Genomic DNA, 20,567 nt, shown 5'->3' on the forward strand with positions numbered 1-20,567 from the left:
TGATGTGTTCAGGTGACAACTCATGGTGGGTTAGGCGTCAGGACATGGTGGAAGCACAGGAGGGCTGCCCACAAAGATGAACCTAGTCCTCATTAACAGCCCCCATGAGTTGGCACAGGGTTCACTATACTGCAGCCCAGAGTGTTTGCAGAGAGGTAAGTGGCAGGAGAAAGGTTGCAGGGACCACGATGCAAAGGTAGGGTGGTACCCCGGGGCTTTGGACTCACTGGGGCAATTGAACAAAGGCGGCACAAGAGAAATACCCATCTTCAGCATTACAATCATTGTTTAATGAATTGTAGGAAAGAAACATTCTTCAGGAGAGATGTGTTGATGTTCACTTAGAGTCGCTCCTCTTTTTCTCCTGCAATGACACATGGACATCATTTGTATCCCAGACAAGAAATTGTATTACAGCAGTACACCCTAGTCCATCTGGAACAAACAAAAGAGGGGCTAAATGGACTCCTATCAGAGCCTGTATCACTCAACTGGTTATTTTTGGTTCTTTTCTAAACTTATCCTTTGAAGATTTTAACGTGGCTGATTTAGAATTTACAGCACAGAAACAGGACCTTTATCCCTACCCCTCCTGGCTAATCCAGTTCCCCAACCTGAGCTGGTCCCCTTTCCCTGCATTCAGCCCATCTCCCTCTAAACCTTTCCCATTCACGTACCTGTCCAAATATCTGTTAAATTGTCCCCAACTCTATCATTTTCTGTGGCAGCTCGTTCTACACAACCACCACGCTCTGTGTGAAGAAGATCCCCCTCAAGTCCCCTTAAATCTGTGCCCTCTAGTTTTAGACTCCCCAACCCTGGAGAAAAGTCTGTGATCCTGCCCCTCATAATTTTATAAACCTCTATAAGGCTCCCCCCACCCCCCCCCTCCAGCCTCCTACAGTCACAAACTTTCAAGTCTCATTTATGACTCATGCTTTATACTTGTCTAATGATTTGGATGATGGGGTGGTAAATTGGGTGAGTAAATATGCGGACGATACAAAAATGGGGCGAGTTGTGGATAGTAAGGATGGTTTTTGGGGACTGCAGAAGGATTTGGACGGCTTAGAAGAGTGGGCTGAAAGGTGGCAGATGGGGTTTAATATCGATAAGTGTGAGGTGCTTCATTTTGGGAAGAATAATCAAAACAGGACATATGCAGTGAAGGGGAGGGCATTGAGGAATGCAGAGAAACAGAGAGATCTTGGAATAACAGTTCATTGTTCTTTGAATGTGGAATCTCATGTAGCTAGGGTGGTGAAGAAGGCTTTTGGTAGGCTGGCCTTTATAAATCAAAGCGTAGAATATAGGAGCTGGGAGGTGATGTTGAGGCTGTTCAAGGCATTGGTGAGGCCAAGTTTGGAATATTGTGTACAGTTCTGGTCCCCAAATCATAGGAAGGATATTAATAAGGTAGAGAGGATGCAGAGAAGATTTATTGAAATGTTGCCTGGATTACAGTATAGAATACAAAGAAAGATTGAGTAGACTGGGTCTTTATTCATTGGAGCGTAGAAGGTTGAGGGGGGATTTGAAAGAGGTTTTTTTAAATTGAGTTTTTTAAATTATGAGGGGATAGACAGAGTAAATGTGAATAGGCTCTTCCCCTTGATGGTAGGTGAGATTGGAATGAGAGGTCATAAGTTGAAGGTTATGGGGCAAAACTTTAGAAGCAACATGAGAGGAAGCTTCTTCACTCAAAGAGTGGTGGCTGAGTGGAATGATCTTCCGGCAGAGGTGGTTGCAGCAGGGTCAATTTTGTCATTTAAAAGAAGGTTGGATGAGTGTATAGATGTGGAGATTGGAGGGTTATGGAGAAGGAGCAGGTAGGTGGGACTAGAGGAGTTCACTTAAATCAGTGCGGACTAGAGGGGCCAAGATGGCCTGTTTCCAGATTGTAATTGTTATATGGTTATATTATCAGGTCCTGTAAAATACTTCAGTGCACAATATTCCCTATCCTGAGATTTTGCGATTGGACAGTGCAGTGGAAGCTTCATTCTGTATCAGACTATGAGGGTGTGTGATGGAATGTGTCTGTCCCCAGGAGTGTGTGATGGGACCGTGTGGAGGGAGTTTCACTCGGCGTCTGACCCCGGAAATGTGTGATGGGACAATGTGGAGGGAGCTTTACTCTGTGTCTGATCATGGGAGTGTATGATAGGATGGTGCGGAGGGAGTTTCACTTGGCGTCTGACCCTGGGAGTGTGTGATCAGACGGTGTAGAGGGTGCTTCACTCTGTGTCTGTCCCCAGGAGTGTATGTTGGGACCGAGTGGAGGGAGCTTCACTCTGTTTCTGACCCCGGGAATGTGTGATGGGACAATGTGGAGGGAGCTTTACTCTGTGTCTGATCATGGGAGTGTATGATAGGACGGTGCAGAGGGAGTTTCACTCAGCGTCTGACCCCGGGAGTGTGTGATGGGACGGTGCAGAGGGAGCTTCACTCTGTGTCTGATCATGGGAGTGTATGATAAGACGGTGCGGAGGGAGTTTTACTCGGCATCTGACCCCGGGTGTGTGTGATGGGACGGTGCAGAGGGAGCTTCACTCTGTGTCTGATTATGGGAGTGTATGATAGGACGGTGCGGAGTTTCACTCGGCGTCTGACCCCGGGAGTGTGTGATGGAACGGTGCAGAGGGAGCTTCACTCTGTGTCTGATCGTGAGAGTGTATGATAGGACGGTGCGGAGTTTCACTCGGCGTCTGACCCCGGGAGTGTGTGATGGAACGGTGCAGAGGGAGCTTCACTCTGTGTCTGATCGTGGGAGTGTATGATAGGACGGTGCGGAGGGAGTTTCACTCGGCGTCTGACCCCGGGAGTGTGTGATGGGACGGTGTGGTGGGAGCTTCACTCTGTGTCTGACCCCTGGGAGTGTGCGACCCTGATTCCCTCTCATCAATATTCTTGTAACTGACTGTGGACCTTTGTTCCTTATCCCCACTTCCCATGGTCCTCAGATGTCCTGTAGAATGCTCTCGTTTAGACTCAGAGGATGGGAGGAGTTGTATTCTAACCTTCTCGTTCATGCTGAGTATCAACATGAGCTTTCTGAAGACAGCGATGAAATCCATGAACAGATCCACACAGTGCCTGGAGGGGGAGAGAGAGGGGAGGGGGGGGGGGGGAAAGAGCTAGTTATAGCAGGATAATCGACTCAGCTTCCCCCGAGTAGGTCAGATTTCAACACCGACAAAACAAATGCAGGACTTCTGGACAAACTAGACACACCAGTCATCTCTGCCCCATCACCCCACAGTCACAACCTCACTGCTCCTTCTGAGCAGAAGCCTGAAGACTGGCAAGAACCGTACTACCCTAACCCTGACTTGAAATTAATCTGGGATCACCAAGACAAACTATTTCTTTTCTCAGCCTTTTATAATTTTTTTTCCTCTGACAATAAATTGTTTTGATACATGCATACGATAAACTCTCATTCATTCAGACACTCAGCGGGCATCCTATCGTCAGACCACCCAGAGACAGCACCAGCCAACCTCTCCCCCCCTCCCCCACTACCTCGACTTACCAGATGTAGTCCTTGTCCCCATGCTCTGCCTTCTCAATGATGAGCTGTGTGTCAAACAGGATAAAGCCACAGAAGACCAGGAGTCCGATGTACAACTGGACCTGGCGAGGAAATCAAGGGCAGTTAGTCGGCCCTTTCAAACTGTTGTGTTAAATAGGGTTTACCAGGCAATTTGCACAGATAGCGCCCCAGTTACATGGCAATTTGAAAAGGTACTACCAGGTCAACCTGGTCAGAACCCAACCAGTTTCCTGACCTACCTCAGAGGTGGTCAGAGAACCCAGTTCAACTTACCCAGGTCTCCATGGCTGATTTGAAAATGAAAATGGCCGACCTGCTTACTTCGGTGACGTCAGCATCTGAACTCTCACTGCGATATCGCAAGGGCGGGATCCCCCTCAATTTAGCAGGTAGGTCCGCCTTCAATTTGAAAAGTGCATCCTGCACGTATGACTCTGTAATCGCACCTGGGACCGAGGAGGGCTACACAGTGCTGCAGTTTGAAAGGGCCTAGTGGCTCTGCAGTGATCTGAGACATTCTGACCCAGTCACAGACAGTGAGACTGATCTCAGGCTGAATCCACCTGGTGCCTGACATAGATTACCACCACCCACACCCTCCACCTGATCCCACCCACCAATACCTTGAAGAGCAGGATGGATCCAAAGAACAGGTTGACCAGTGGGACAATGCAGAGCAGAGTGAGGAGAGACATCAGCGTACCTAGTGGTGAGAGGGCACTTCAGTGTCAAGTGCAAACCGGGGGGGGGGGTTCATCACAGAGAGAAGGCATTACAGTGGAGAGGTCACGGGAGGAGGGAGAAAGGGTTACATGGGGATCGGGAGGAGGGGATGTGGGAACTCCCAGACTCATGAATACTCACCTCCAAGGAACAGGTACTGGCGGCGCTGGGCGTACAGAGCACTGAGCGTGAAGCAACAGAAGACTAGTGCGGACACCATGAAGGCAGTCGGGATGATACTGTAAGGGCAAACAACATGAAGGCCAGCTTCCACACTGAGCACCACATAAAATCCTGTCACTCACCACCACCTCTCTGCAAACCCCTCCAGGTCGTTCCCACTGGTCACCAATGCCTCAGTCCCTTCCACTCACAATATATCTGTTCCGGCAACTCCCTCTCATCCCCACCCAAATGGGCCTATCCCTCAAATACTCCTTGCCCCTAAATGCAATCTCAATAACCCCACCCCCAGACAATGGTTCTTACATTCATCTTCTGTCTCTGTAACTCCCTCTGATCCCGACACCCCATCCCCTGTTTCTCTAACCCCCTCCGGTCCCCCATACACCTCCCTATCTCTGCAACCCCATCCAGTGTCCTCTGTCCTGTGGAAAGGCTGCTCTGGATGTTCTGTACCCCAGGGTCACTCATATTTGCCCAGTCAGCTCCACAGGAGCCTCTCGCTTGTTGAGGCCCAGTTGCAGGTTAGCATTGGTGCTCCCACCGAGGTGTGACTGCTGTCACATGAGCCACAGTTGGCATGTTCTGTAACTGGGTGTGGCTGAGGCTTAGCGACTGTGCTGGGGGGTTACATTGGCTGTAGCTCTCACTGTCTGCAGTCACAGGCTGCCAAGGCAAAGGCAGTTATAGCTCCCACACTGGCACTGAGGTACAGTGAGAGTGGGCATGGTGGGCACAGGGGTATTGAGGGAAGGGAGCAGTCAGGAATCAGACTTACGATGGGTTGATAGAAATGACGAAGTCCATCAGCGGGCCAAGTCCAGTACCTGAGAACAGTGAACATGGGAATGGGAGAAAAATCAAAGGGAAAGTGGATGGGGCAGAGAGAGAGAGAGAGAGAGAGAAGGGGGACAGAGAGAGAGAGAGAGAAGGGGGCAGAGAGAGAAAGGGGAAGAGAGGGAGAAGGGGCAGAGAGGGAGAAGGGGCAGAGAGGGAGAAGGGGCAGAGAGGGAGAAGGGGCAGAGAGAGAGAGAAAGGGGCAGAGAGAGAGAGAAAGGGGCAGAGAGAGAGAAGGGGGCAGAGAGAGAGAAGGGGGCAGAGAGAGAGAAGGGGGCAGAGAGAGAGAAGGGGGCAGAGAGAGAGAAGGGGGCAGAGAGAGAGAAGGGGGCAGAGAGAGAAGGGGGCAGAGAGAGAGAAGGGGGCAGAAAGAGAAGGGGGCAGAGAGAGAGAGAAGGGGCAGAGAGAGAGAGAAGGGGCAGAGAGAGAGAGAAGGGGCAGAGAGAGAAGGGGCAGAGAGAGAAGGGGCAGAGAGAGAAGGGGCAGAGAGAGAAGGGGCAGAGAGAGAGAGAAGGGGCAGAGAGAGAGAGAAGGGGCAGAGAGAGAGAAGGGGCAGAAAGAGAAAAGGGGACGAGAGGGGGCATAGGGAGGAGGGCAGAGGGAGAGGGGCAGGAAGGGGGACAGGGAGTGGGGGGCAGAGAGAGGAAGGGCAATCAAGGATAAATGAAGAGAGAATGATGAGAGATGCAGATGAAGAGAGGGAGAGAAAGATAGAAAAGGTGTAAGAAAAGAATGGAGGAGAGAGTCATTACGTGAGAGATTCCATCTCTGTAACCCCCTCCAGTCTCCTACACTCCTCTCTGATTCTGTAAACCCCTCCAGTACCTTACACCCCTCCCTGTCTCTGTAACCCAATCGGTCTCCTACACCCTTCACTGTCTCTGTAACCCACTCCAGTCCCCTACACCCTTCCCTATCTCTGTAACCCCCTCCAGTCCCCTACACCCCGCCCTGTCTCTGTAACTCCATCGGTCCCCAACACCCCTCCCTATCTCTGGAACCCACTCCGGTCCCCTACACCCCTCCCTGTCTCTGTAACCCACTCTGGTCCCCACACACCTCCCTGTCTCTGTAACCCCCTCCAGTCACTACACTCCTCCCTGTCTCTGTAACCCCTATACCTCCCTGCCTCTCTGTGTCACCCTCTCCTGATAGCCTGTGTTCAACTTCCAGGTATGTTGGCTGCACCTGGATGTGAATTCTGTCTGATTACAGCTCTCATGGTGCCAGGCTTGATTGAGGGACGCGGGTCTTTCACCAGACTTTTGGGTGTCTGCCATCGTGTGGATGAGAACGAGGAGAATAAGTTGGTAGGGAGGCAGACCTTCTGCCCTTGTAGAATAGTGCGAGAGGGACAACAGGAGTAAAAAGCCCAAGTGCTGGGCAGTTCCGTACCTGTGAAGAAGGCAAAGGCAGCTAGGATGCACAGCCTGCGTGTCTCATTCTGCGGGCTGTGAGATGTCATGCTCAGCCAGAGGATGAGTCCCAGGGACAGCAGTGTGGACAGCAGTCCGCCCTGTAACAGTAGCAGCTTAGTCAGACCACCACTTCCTAGCCAGACACCACCCTCTTCCCTCTTGTCCCCGTGAAGCAGCTGGACACCAAGTCCTAATGTGGAGATGCTGGGGAGCACTCGGTGACCCTGGGAGAGGGAGAGGGAAAGGGAAGGTGAGGGGGGGGGATTGGGGCCCAGAGATCCCAGAAGGTTGGGGAAGGAGGGGTTTGAGATGAAAGCCATGTTTCTTTTAATCCTGTGGGACTGGCCATTGGGTGATTTGGAGCAGAACCAGCAGGAGGACCAATCAAAGCTTACCTGAAAGAGCCTTGTGACCACATGAAGGTAGGCTCCAGCTGCTGCCAGGAGCATGCAGACGGCCAGGCTGGAGTACACCTTCTTCAAGTGTTGCTGTGTGGAATAGGAGCTGTGGGGAGATGGTGGGGGTGAGAAGAGGGTAGGGGAGGAGGAGTGGGAGGGGATGTAGAGGGCGAGGTGGGGGGAGAGGGGGAGTGGGGGGGGGGAGAATATTTCTCTGATTGTGAAGCACAGAATGAAGAGAATCTGACACCAACTTTGTACCCCCCTCCTCCCCGTGCCAGTACTCCGCATCCATACCCACCTTCTGCACCATACCCACTGCCCATACCCGTGCATTGTACCCGACCTCCTGCACCGTGCCCTTGACTACACACAACTCTCTCTCCCATCACTGCCTCCCCACCCCACCATTCCGAGGAGACTCACATCTGGGAGAATTTGAACAGACTGTCCAGGTTCAGGTTTCGGTCGAAGGCGTTCATCTTGTTGTGGATTTATCCACCCTAAGTGATGAGTCCAGACACAATTAGGTACCTGGAGGGATGGACAGGGTGAGCACAGAACATCGCTGAGAGGCTGGAGGTCTCCGTGTGTCATGGATCATCCATGGAGAGAGACAGTATTTCACAATGGGATGATCTCATTAAGGGTCCCAACACAGTGTGGACTGCCCCCTCACGGATGCAGACTGAATCCCCCCATCCCATCCCAACCCCACACTGGCTGGACAGACAGCTCTGTCACATTCCCCCAGCAACCCAAATGGAAAAGAAACAGCTCCTTCGACCCAACTCATGCATGCCAACCATGCTGGCTCATCCCATTTGCCTGCACTTAGATCACATCATTTAAGCCTGTCCAATTCCCATATTTGTCCAAATGTCTTGAGCATTGTCATTGTAGCTACTTCTAGAGCTTCCTCTGACAACTCATTCCAGAAATGGACCACGTTCTGTGTGAAGCTCCCTCTCACCTAACACTGTGACCTCTCGTTCTGGAATTAACCTACCCTGAGAAATGACTGAGCATTCACTCTGTTGGTGCCCTCTTCATGCAGGATGGGAAACATCAGTGTCCCTGGACACCCTATCTGTGGGAAGTACATCCAGCTGCAACTCATGAGCCAGTTAACTGGAGGTGGTGTTGGATGAACTCGGATCATTCAGAAGGTGATAGGTTGCAGGGAGTAATGTTGGTCACACCTAAGGTACAGGCTGCAGGAAGAGTAAAGGGAGAAAGCAGGCAGTGCAGGGTATGCTGTGGCCATTCTCCTCAGTAACATGGACCTCTTAGGTAACTGCTGGGGGCAGTGGGGAAGGCAGGTGGACAAGCCTCGACTGGTACTTGGAATTACAATGTTGTTACGGGACATGGTTGCACCAGGGGCAGGATTAGCAACTCCATGTTCCTGGGCTTTGTTGACTTGGACGGGCTAGAGAAGGAGGTAAAAGAGGTGGAGGTGTGGCATTGCTAATCAAGGAAAGTGTCACTTCTTCACTCAGGGAGGGCCTTACATTGGCTTCAACTACTCAGGCAGAGTGTGTAGACATTGGAAATAAAACAGGTGCAATTACCGTGATAGGACTATACGATAAGCTTCCCAATGGCCACTGGGAAGTGGAGGAACAGACAGGTAGACAGATTACAGAATGCTACAAAGGTAATAGTGTTGTCGTCGTGGGAGACTTTAATTTTCCCCAAATTGTCTGGTATGTTCTCGGTACCAGAGGCCGAGATGGGGCAGAATTTGTTAAATGCATCCAGAGTTTCTTGAAAAAAGGTGCAGATCATTCAACCTGGAAGGGGTGATTGGAGTTTCAATGGGAGAAAATTAACCATGCCCCTTATGGCTTTATCAACCTCTATAAGGTCCCGTTTCCCCCCCCCCCCACTTCCCCCCACCTCCACTCAGGGAGAAAATGTCAGACTCCCCTTGTAACTCCAGCCCTCCAGGGGATGTAAAGGCCTTGCGCTAACCACCACACCAATTGTACTGGATATTAAGAATAATGTACATTTTTGGGAAAACTTCCTCCTCCCTATTCACAATCCCAGCTAATGGGACATCACTACGAAGAATTGGGCCCTCAGCACAATTACTGCAGTACCCCATCAGCGACACCCTGCCAGTTATCCTGGCCCACTCTTTACTCTCTCTACAGCACACCTGTGGTGAGGGAGAAGCAGGAGCGAACACTCAGAAAGCTCTGGAAGGTTATAAGCACTCAGAAAGCTCTGGAAGGTTATAAGCACTCAGAAAGCTCTGGAAGGTTATAAGCACTCAGAAAGCTCTGGAAGGTTATAAGCACTCAGAAAGCTCTGGAAGGTTATAAGCACTCAGAAAGCTCTGGAAGGTTATAAGCACTCAGAAAGCTCTGGAAGGTTATAAATAGCAAGGACCAAGCTTTGCTGCCAGGCAGAGATCATATGGCATTCAACTGTTGAACCTAACTAACAGGGGTAAGGAGTCAGCCACTCAAGCCTGCAGTCCCATTCTGGCCACTCAACTCATCGATACTGCTCCCCATTTTTGCCACTTGGCCCATTGATCCTGCTCCCCCACTCTGGCCACCCAGCCCATCAACCCTGCTGCCCCATTCAATAGGTCCACACCCACCCCTTCCCCATCACCCTCAATTCCCCAACTGTTCAAAAATCCATCTACAATGTCTACAATACATTTGATGAGGCAGCCCCCACTGCTTCCTTGGGCAGAGAATCCCACATATTCCCCACTCTCTTGGAGAAGCAGTTCCTCCTCATCTCTGTCATCTACTCCCAGAATCTCTGTCCGCTGTTCTAGTCCCATCACCCAGTGTGAACAACCTCCCTGTTTCTATCTGATCTGTTCCTTTCATTGTTTTATGGTTCTATAAGACCCCCCCTCATTGTTCAGAATATAGTCCCAGGCGACTCATTCTCTTCCCACAGGCTCACTCCCTCATCTCCAGAACCAACATGGTGACCCCCTCTGCACCACCTCCAGTCTATCCTTTCTCCAGTGAGAAGGCCAGAACTGCATGTTGTACTCCACGTGCGGTCTCACAAGGACCCTGTCCAACTGCAGCAGAACCTCTCTTCACTGAGATCCCATCCCTTCAGCAGTGAAGTGTTGGGGTCAAAGTCCATAGACCCCTTTAAGGTTTCAGCACAAGCTGATAGGGTGGTTAAGGTTTACGATGTGTTGACCTTCATTAGTCAAGGGATTCAGTTCAAGAGCCGTGAGGTAATGTTGCATCTCTATAAATCTCTAGTGAGATCACAGTTGGAGTATCGTGTTCAGTTCTGGTCACATCATTACAGGAAGGATGTGGAAGCTCTGGAGAGGGTGCAGAGGTGATCAACCAGGATGTTGCCTGGATTGCAGAACGTCTTATGAAGCAGAGTTGATACAGCTAGGGATTTTCGCTTTGGAGCGTCTAGAGTGGCTGAGATGGGGTGGACTGCCAGCACCTTTTTCCTGGGGAGATTAGACTTACAGCGCGGTAACAGGCCATTTCAGCCAGGGTCTGTGCCGCTCAATTTACACCCAATTAACCTACAACCCCAGTACGTTTTTTTTGAAGTGTGGGAGGAAACCGGAGACCCAGGAGAAAACCCACACAGACACAGGGAGGACATACAAACGCCTTACAGACAGCGCGCTCCCAATCGCTCGTGCTGTAAAGGCATTACACTAACCACTATACCAACAATGCCACTCATAACAAATCCCAGAGGAAATCTGTTTAAGGTCAGTGGAGGGAAGTTTATGGAAGACGTCAGAGGTAAGAGTTTAGCACAACTGAGTAAATAATCTCACAACAGAAAGCCATTCAAGGAAGTCGAGAATCATCATGCAGGAAACAGGAAGAATATTATCCCCACCCAAAGAGGAGTGATTAGGCAAAGAACAGGCCCTTTAAGTCCAACTGGTCCATGCTGAGCCAGTTGGTGTTCTAGGCCAAACCCATTTGCTTGTACATACTCCAAATCCTTCTTAACCAGCAGTTCCCACTTAATTTTTCCCCACCCATGGCCTAATATGTGTGGTTAGTAAGGGATTACATAATGTGGTACGTGAAGTGGGGAAAACAAAGGTTGAGAACCATTGTTCTAAACTGCACCTGACCATACATCTGTCAGAATGTCTTTTGAACATTATAATTGCACCATTTCTATCACTGTCTCTGGTAGTTTGCTCCAGATATGAACCTCCCTCTGAGGAAAAAGTTGCTCCCTCATCAATCTCTCCCCTTAAACTTGTGCCCTCTAGTTTTAGACTCCCTGACCCTGGAGAAATGACTGTGACCCCCCCACCTTATCTATGCCCCTCATGGTTTTAGAAACCTCTATAAGTACTCCCCCCCCTCACCCACCCCTGCCTCGCTGCAGCCTCCTACACTCCAGGGAGAAAGATCCAACCCTATGCAATCTCTTCCTATCACTCAAAACCACCAGGCCCTTCAACATCCTGGTGCACCCACCCTGAACACTTTGTTTTATATTAAGAGCCTCCCATTAGCTGGGTGACCAGAACTGCACACAGTGCAAGTGTATATCGACAGAAGTCCCTGTATGGCCCACTGTAACCATATCCCTGGGTCAGCCACACTGGGAGTACCTTGCACAGCTCTAGTCTCCGTATCTCTGGGTCAGGGGGGGGGAAAACAGGAAGGGGGCAGGAAGGAGGGGACGAGAGACTGAAAAGAGGTCGGAGGACGAGGGGGTGGCAGGGGAAAGGGGGGGTGGCAGGGGAAAGATCTGCATTTGGGGGAGGGGGAGGATCCGCGGTGGGGAGAGGGGGAGAAACGGAGAGGATCCGCAGTGGTGGGGGGGAGGGAGAGGATCCGCGGTGATGGGGGGGAGGGAGAGGATCCGCGGTGATGGGGGGGGGAGGGAGAGGATCCGCGGTGATGGGGGGGAGGGAGAGGATCCGCGGTGATGGGGGGGGAGGGAGAGGATCCGCGGTGATGGGGGGGGAGGGAGAGGATCCGCGGTGATGGGGGGGAGAGGATCCGCGGTGATGGGGGGGAAGGGAGGGAGAGGATCCGTGGTTGTGGTGATGGTGGTGGGGGGGAGAGAGGGAGGGGATCTGCGGTGGTGGAGGGGGAGGGAGGGAGAGGATCTGCGGTGGTGGGGGGGGGGAGGGAGAGGATCCGCGGTGATGGGGGGGAGAGAGGGTGGGAACGGATTCGCGGTGATGGGGGGGAGGGAGAGGATCTGTGGTGGTGGGGGGGAAGGGAGGGAGAGGATCCGTGGTGGGGGGAGAGAGGGAGGGGATCCGCGGTGGTGGGGGGGAGAGAGGGAGGGGATCCGCAGTGGTATGGGGAGAGGGAGGGTGGGAGAGGATTCGCGGTGGTGGGTAGGGAGGGAACGGATCCTCGGTGGTGGTGGGAGAGGATCTGCGGTGGTGGGGAGGGGATCCGCGGTGGTGGGGGGGAGGGAGAGGATCTGCGGTGATGGGGGGGGAGGGAGAGGATCCGCGGTGATGGGGGGGAGGGAGAGGATCCGCGGTGATGGGGGGGGAGGGAGAGGATCCGCGGTGATGGGGGGGAGGGAGAGGATCCGCGGTGATGGGGGGGGAGGGAGAGGATCCGCGGTGATGGGGGGGGAGGGAGAGGATCCGCGGTGATGGGGGGGAGGGAGCGGATTCGCGGTGATGGGGGGGGAGGGAGCGGATTCGCGGTGGTGGGGGGGAAGGGAGGGAGAGGATCTGTGGTGGTGGGGGGAGAGAGGGAGGGGATTCGCGGTGATGGGGGGGGGAGGGAGAGGATCCGCGGTGATGGGGGGGGAGGGAGAGGATCCGCAGTGATGGGGGGGAGGGAGCGGATTCGCGGTGATGGGGGGGAGGGAGCGGATTCGCGGTGGTGGGGGGGAAGGGAGGGCGAGGATCTGTGGTGGTGGGGGGAGAGAGGGAGGGGATTCGCGGTGGTGGGGGGGAGGGAGCGGATTCGCGGTGATGGGGGGGGAGGGAGAGGATCCGCGGTGATGGGGGGGGGAGGGAGAGGATCCGCGGTGATGGGGGGGAGGGAGCGGATTCGCGGTGATGGGGGGGAGGGAGCGGATTCGCGGTGGTGGGGGGGAAGGGAGGGAGAGGATCTGTGGTGGTGGGGGGAGAGAGGGAGGGGATTCGCGGTGGTGGGGAGTGGGGGGAGGGAGGTTAGACATAGAAACATAGAAGATAGGAGCAGAGGGTGGGAGAGGATCCGCGGTGATGGGGGGGGAGAGAGGGATGGGATCCGCGGTGGTGGTGGGGAGGGAGGGAGACGATCCGCGGGGCCACCCGTCGGCCGAGGCCCAGTGGGTACGGAACGCCCGGGTGCGGAGCCCGGGGATGGGTGCGGGGTCCGGGTTCGTGGGCCCATCGCCTAAGGGGCCTGCGTGCGTGCGTACCTACCGCCGCCGCCTTACCCTCTCTCTACCGATTGCGCCACCCGCCCGACCTCCGGAGTTCAAGTACTGACGTCACTGAGTGGGCGCGTCACGACCGGAAGCGACGGGGATACGGGCACCGCGAGTTTGCTCGTGGGCGTTGTGTGGGCCGTTCAGCCCCTCCGGCAGTTCTGGGTTTGCACCTGCAGTCTCCCCCTTTTCCTCATTGCAGTGTTTATCGCGAGACGGGAATAAAATACCCACCCCACAATGACCCACAGAACCCAGGACACCACTCACACTCTCCACACATGGTAGAGGTAAATTTCAAGGCAGAATGGAAGTTGGCTTGGATACAGGAGGTAGCAACAATGCAGTGTGAGAGAGAATAGAATATAGGAAGTAAAGCTAGTATGAATGAAATAAGGAATACTAGACTAGATTAGAGGAAGTTAAGTAAGTGCTGAGTAGGGATGAATTCCGATAAGTGTGAGGAAGGGTTACGCAAGTATAGAATAAGGGTCTTATAGTGATAGAAAGAATTAGCAAGTTCTGCATATGGAATCCGATAAAAGGGAGTTCGGTATATTGGCCAAAGTTCGGAACTGACGAGGACTGGATGTGTCAGGCATTGAACATCTGGCGATACCAAAATCAAGGAGGTAATACCGAGAGCAGAGAATATGCAGCCTGTTGGCCCAGTGGATCGTTTGATCAAATGATTTTGAGCGAAAAGGAATGTAAGAACAAGAAGGATGAGGAGCCTTCTGCCCCTGAAATACAAGGATGGGATGTGTTACATTCCCTTACTCCACCTTATGCTCCCCCTGTGCCGGCTCCTATCTTCCCCCTCTCACCTCCGCTTTACCCTTCTTTACCTTCCCCTCCTCCTCCACAGTTAGAGAAAGAAAAAGAAAGTAGGGGTATTATGATGACCCGCTCACAGAGTACAAGATTACCGCCTCAATTGACACGAGAGGGAGGAGTCACGTGATGGAGTAGTGGCCGGACGGTGAACTCCAGCCCTCTCCAGAAAAGTCGGGAAAAACAAGAGAAAACACAAAGGCACAGAAATAAAAGTTACAGAAAAGTGAGTATAAAGGTGGAAAGAAGATGGCGACAAAAAAAGAAAAGTCGAAAGCAACGGTAAGAAGAGAGGAAGAGAAGACAAAGGAGGAAAAAGGTGAAGGCCTTACCTGTCCGAAGAGGCCCGCTGCGGAGAGAGAAACCCGCTCCCTCAGGTCGGTAAATAATGGACTACAAAAATGGCTTGCTGAGCCGAGCAAAAGTGCGCAACCGCGCATGCGCGATGCGAATGAAAAAAAACACACCGACGGGAGGGGGGACCAGCTGGGGAGTCGATCTCCACAGCCGGCAACGACAGCTGCAGAACACCTGCAGCAAGAAGAGACCACAGAAGACAATAGAAACAAGAAAGAAGAGGAGGAAAGGGCAACAAAGAAACAACAGATGGTCAACCCAGAGGAAGAAGAAGAGGAAGAGGAAGAGTATGGTGAAATAGAAGAAGAAAAGATAGGCAAGGTAAAGGATATACTTGCTCTTATTAAAGGATACATGGAGTCATTTAAAGAATGGCAAACACAGGAATTTAAGGATTTAAGAAAAAGAATAAACAACACAGAAGAGAAAATAATTAAAATGGAGATGACCTTAACAGAAATGGGAAAGAAAATGGACAAGATGGAAGAGCGGGCAGTAGCAGCAGAAATGGAGGTAGAAGACTTAAAAAAGAAATTGGAGAAATCTAATAAAAAAACTAAAGAGACACAAGAACTACTAGCTCAAAAAATAGATACAATGGAAAACCATAACAGAAGAAATAACATAAAGATAGTGGGCCTTAAGGAAGATGAAGAAGGCAAGAATATGAGGGAGTTTATAAAAGAGTGGATCCCTAAGACCCTAGGATGTCCAGAACTACAGCAAGAATTGGAAATAGAAAGGGCACATAGAGTATTGGCCTCTAAACCACAACCACAACAAAAACCAAAATCTATTGTAGTAAAATTCCTAAGATATACTACAAGAGAAAAGGTACTGGAGAAGACAATGGAAAAAGTAAGAGAGGGCAACAAACCACTGGAGTATAAAGGGCAAAAAATCTTCATTTATCCAGATATAAGTTTTGAACTCCTAAAGAAGAGAAAAGAGTTCAATACAGCAAAGGCGATTTTATGGAAGAAAGGGTATAAATTTATACTAAAGCATCCAGCGGTATTGAAAATATTTATTCCAGGACAACAAAACAGACTATTCTCGGATCCAGAAGAAGCACGAAAATTTGCAGAACAATTACAAAAATAGACTGAGGGAGGAAGACGGGTAATGAGAGTTAAAATGATCACGACTGATATGTATGTGGGTAAAGACAAAAATAGACTGAGGGATGAAGACGGGTAATGAGAGTAAAAATGATCACGATTGATATGTATGCAGGTAAAGAGGTATAAGAGTGAATAGAGACAATGAGCATACATGAATGTATCTGTACTTAGAGGAAAATATAGATAGTATAGACAAGAATTAATAAGGGAAGGTAATGGAATAGAGAGAATAAGGAGGGAATTAAAAGAGGGACCTTTGTGACATATGAAAAGTGAAATCTTTTCTGGGGGAGGCGGGGTGGGGGGAAATAGCGGTCACTGCAAAATCAGTTGACGCTTGCGAGTGGATTCGCAAATCCAAATGGAGAGGGGAGATGTGGTTGTCCGACAAGGGATAAAGGACAACTCAGGAGGTGAAGGGGAGATTGGGGATAAATAAGATAGAAATAGGAGAATAAGGAAAATGTTAGATGTTGTAGGAATGTTGTCTTATAAAGAGTTGAAAATAAGAAAACAGAAATGGAAAAGGAGGAAAGGTAATGATGGAAAAACGGAAAGAGAAGATAAACAAAATATAAAAGGGCTACGCTGAACTATATGTCTTTAAATATTAATGGAATACATAACCAAATTAAAAGGAAGAAACTACCAAATTTAAATGAATAAATGTATTCCATTAGAAAAAATAACATATTGGTTAAGAAATAATATTGAAATATTCGAACAAGTATAGGAGCCTTACATTAAATACAATAGCGAAAACCTACCGGGGACAAACATTACCTAAGTTGATGGAAGGAGAAGGAAAGAAAAGAATGGACTCAGTAGAATTTCTGGTGTAATTTTGTTGAATGACAACATTGTCTGACTGGCTTAATGCAACCTAGATTGTATACCTAAAATGGATGAGGGGGGGGGTGGGGGGGTGGTTTGGGAGGAAAGGGGGGGGAGAAAAAGTCACTGTATATGTGTGAAAAAGAAATAGTGTATATCATGGCTAATGTGATTTATGGTGTGAAAAATAAAAAAATTTAAAAAAAAAAAAAAAAAATTGACACGAGAGGGAGGAGACTTTGATTATGAGGGTCATTCAGAACAGTGTGAGAACCTTCGGGAGAGAAGGGCAAAACCCTTTGATTTGTCTCCCAGAGGGCAGGAACCTAAACATCATAGAGGAGGGGATAAACCAGAAATTAACTGGATGAGACCTTTACGAGAGGTTCCCTTGGCAGGGGATGTGGGGGGGTCTCGGGTTCGTAAATGTGCCTCTGACTAGTACGGAGGTGCGCAATTTTAAGAAGGAAATTACATCTCTGATAGAACACCCTCAGGGATGTGCAAAACAATTAGATCAATTTTTGGGACCTAATATATATACCTGGGATGAATTAAAGTCTATCTTTAAGACTATTTACTTTGGTTGAGCATAGAATGATTCGCCAGGCAGGGATAGAGAACACCAAGGGGGACCAGAGGCGAAACCTGGAGAAGCTAAATTTCCCTTGGGAAACCCAAGTTGGGATAAGACTACTAATGATGGTCGCACACGAATGGATGAGTACAGGGTTAATCCAGTAAAAGGAATGAAGGAGTCTGTTCCAAAAGGACAGAACTTTAAGAAGGCATTTGAGGTTCCCCAAAGTCCCGAGGAAATCCCCTCTGCATTTCTGAATAGATTGCGTGTGGCCATACAGCAATATGGGGGTTTGGATATAGAATCCCCAGCAGGTGAACAGTTGGTATTGACAGGCTTTGTTACTAATTCAGCCCCAGATATCAGGAAGAAATTACAAAAGACAGAGAATTGGCATGAACAGGGAATAACATAGCTTTTACAGATCGCACAAAGGGCATACGTCCAGAGGTCTGAAGATCAGCAGAAAGGAAAGGCTAAGATTTGGATGCAGGCAGTCAAGGAAGTTGTGGAGGGACAGCAGGGAAATGTTAGGAGCTGTGTGCCAGCTCCTGGACGTTGGGAGGAGCGCCAGGAGTGGGGAAGTAGAGACCAGAGCAGAGGCAGGGGTAGAGGAGAATTCCGGGGACGACGACCATTCCCGGGACCCCATAGAGACCCTGGTAGAAATTGGGAAACAGGAGCATTAGTTTGCTACCATTGTAAAAAGGAGGAACACTTTAAGAGGGAATGCCCAATACGAGCCAGGGAGACGCGATCTCCCTGAGATGGAGGCAGATTATGAATAGGGGGGTCACGGTTCTCAGTCAATACACACCGTGGGACTGCACGGAGAACCATTGGTAAATTTAAGCATAGGACCCCACAGTGACGAGATGACTTTTCTAGTAGATTCTGGGGCAGCTCGGTCTAGTATTTTACAACAGCCCGAGGGTGTTAAAACAGAAGGGACAGTGATGATTTCGGGAGTGGGAGGAAGAGAGTTTATGGTCCCTATACTATAGAATGTAAGGATACAAATGGGAGAAAAGATAATAACAGAGGATATTTTACTAGTTCCCCAAGCTGGAGTTTGCTTGTTGGGACGGGATTTACAGGACCAATTGGCTATCGGTACCAGACCACAGGGATCAGGTATCGGGGTTCAATTTTATGTTCTAACAGAGGAGGATTGGGAACTAATAAATCCTAGAGTATGGGCAAAAAGAGGCAATAGAGGAGGGTTAGATGTTCCTCCCCTGCAAGTTACTTTAAAAGACCCTGACCAAGTAATTAGACGAAAACAGTATCCAATTCCTATGGCTGGCCGAAAGGGGCTGCAGCCAGTAATTGACCAATTGGTGAAAGATGGTATACTCGAACCTTGTATGTCACCTTTTAATACCCCAATTTTACCTGTCCAAAAACCAGACGGTACCTATCGATGAGTGCAGGATTTGAGGGAGTTAAACAAAATTATTCTCACCCGTTATCCGGTTGTACCCAACCCCCATACGATAATGGGTAAAATTGATCCCCATAGTAAGTGGTTTAGTGTAATTGACCTCAAAGATGCCTTCTGGACCTGTCCGTTGGCAATAGACAGTAGGGACATGTTTGCATTTGAGTGGGAGAATCCTTTTACAGGACGGAAAAATCAATACCGGTGGACGGTCCTTCCCCAGGGTTTTACAGAATCACCAAATTTGTTTGGCCAAGTTTTAGAACAGGTACTGTAGATATAATAGAAAAAATTTCCTTCCAATAATTCTGTAAAGAGGGACAGGACCAAAACATATGTGTAAGGGAAGCTATTTCCAATTGACATTTATCACATATAGGATCGATATGAGAATAAAAGCGATGGAGTTTATCTTTAGACATATGAACAACTTTAAACTGTATTAGTGAATGTTTTGCACATAGAGAAGAAGAGTTTACCAGTCGCAGAATTTTATTCCAATTTTCATTGGAAATATGAAGGTTGAGTTCTCTTTCCCAATCATTTTTAAACTTTTCAAAAGTCCCAGAATTTATTTTTGTAATTATATTATATAAATTTAGATATCACACCTTTTGGAGGGAATTTTGAATATAGTATATCCTTTAAAACAGTTGTAGTCTCCCGATTGGGAAAAGAGGGTAAAGTCGAAACTAAGAAACTCCTAATCTGCAAATATCGAAAGAAATGAGATCGAGGTAAATCATATTTCATGGATAATTGTTCAAATGACATGAAAGAGTTATCCAAGAATAAATCCGAAAAGCATGTTATACCTTTAACTTTCCAGAGTAAATAAGCTTGATCAATTAAAGAGGGATGAAAAAGGAAATTTAGTACAATAGGAGTTTCCAAGATAAAATGACTTATGTCAAAAAATCTCCGGATTTGAAACCATATACGTAGTGTATGTTTAGCCATTGGATTATCAATTTGTTTATATAATTTAGTAAGAGTAAAAGGGAGAGCAGCTCCCAAAATAGAGCTAATTGAAAAATTTTGTATCGGTTTAATATTGATTTACAACCACATCCCATTACTGCAATTTTTGGATTACCTATGATAGATTTGACTTATTTATCTCTTCCTGCGGATCGTATGATTGCTTTTCTTACACTAATGGCTAGAAGATCTATACTATTGAATTGGAAAGAGGTTAATCCTCCCACTGTTTTTCAATGGTTTACCCAAACTATACTATATTTAAATTTAGAGAAAATTAGAAACTCTGTCTATGAATCCCCTTCTAAGTTTGAGTTAACCTGGCGACCATTTATTCAATATTTTCATTTGTGGTGAGTTGATCTGGCTCTGTTTTCTTTCTATGATTATGTATGATAATTGGGCTGTAAGATGAGATCGGAGTGATCGGCGTGGTTTAGCTATATCTGTAGGTTTTTTTTTAAGTTTTTTTTTGTTTTTTTAATTCAGATTTGTTTTTTCTTCTTTTTTGGGGTTTTTTTTTCTCTTTTTTCATATATTGTTATTAATTATATCTTTTTTTTAGAGATAGTTCACACCCTAAACTGATCTAAAATTTTTTTTATGATATATTTTTATTCTGTAATATTATTGTTTAATATCTCTGTATTAATTCATTACTTACTATGTATTTTTTTATATCTCTTTGAACTGTATGTGTTTATAAATTATAATAATAATAAAAAGATTGAAAAAGAAAGAAAGAACAGGTACTAGATGAGGCCCCTCGGAGAGAGAATTGTCAATTAATACAATATGTTGATCATTTATTAATCACGGGAAAAACGTATGATGTGGTTAAACAATACACTCTTGAATTTCTGAATTTTCTAGGGAATAAGGGTCTTAGAGTGAGCAAGTCAAAGTTACAATTTGTT

General features: G+C 48.5%; 1 protein-coding gene across 4 annotated transcripts; it reads right to left on the reverse strand.

The window, feature by feature from the left end:
- Nucleotides 1-268: 268 nt before the first annotated feature.
- tegt (testis enhanced gene transcript (BAX inhibitor 1)) lies at nt 269-13,607 on the reverse strand. Of its 4 annotated transcripts, none has more exons than XM_069906346.1 (10): nt 13,509-13,607; nt 7,542-7,649; nt 7,113-7,221; nt 6,695-6,815; nt 5,241-5,289; nt 4,421-4,518; nt 4,180-4,259; nt 3,536-3,636; nt 3,021-3,096; nt 269-364 (listed from the first exon to the last, which is right to left on the reverse strand). In XM_069906346.1, the coding sequence occupies exons 2-10, from the start codon at nt 7,595-7,597 to the stop codon at nt 338-340; spliced, it is 717 nt and encodes a 238-aa protein (XP_069762447.1). In that variant the 5' UTR covers nt 7,598-7,649; nt 13,509-13,607; the 3' UTR covers nt 269-337. The 4 variants fall into 4 exon arrangements, with proteins under 4 accessions (XP_069762447.1, XP_069762445.1, XP_069762448.1 ...); XM_069906344.1 differs by having other exon boundaries at nt 13,495-13,587; XM_069906347.1 differs by having other exon boundaries at nt 269-435; nt 13,495-13,587.
- Nucleotides 13,608-20,567: the final 6,960 nt, after the last annotated feature.

Source organism: Narcine bancroftii, chromosome 12, assembly GCF_036971445.1.
Source record: "Narcine bancroftii isolate sNarBan1 chromosome 12, sNarBan1.hap1, whole genome shotgun sequence".
In the NCBI taxonomy this organism is placed as follows: Eukaryota; Metazoa; Chordata; class Chondrichthyes; order Torpediniformes; family Narcinidae; genus Narcine; species Narcine bancroftii.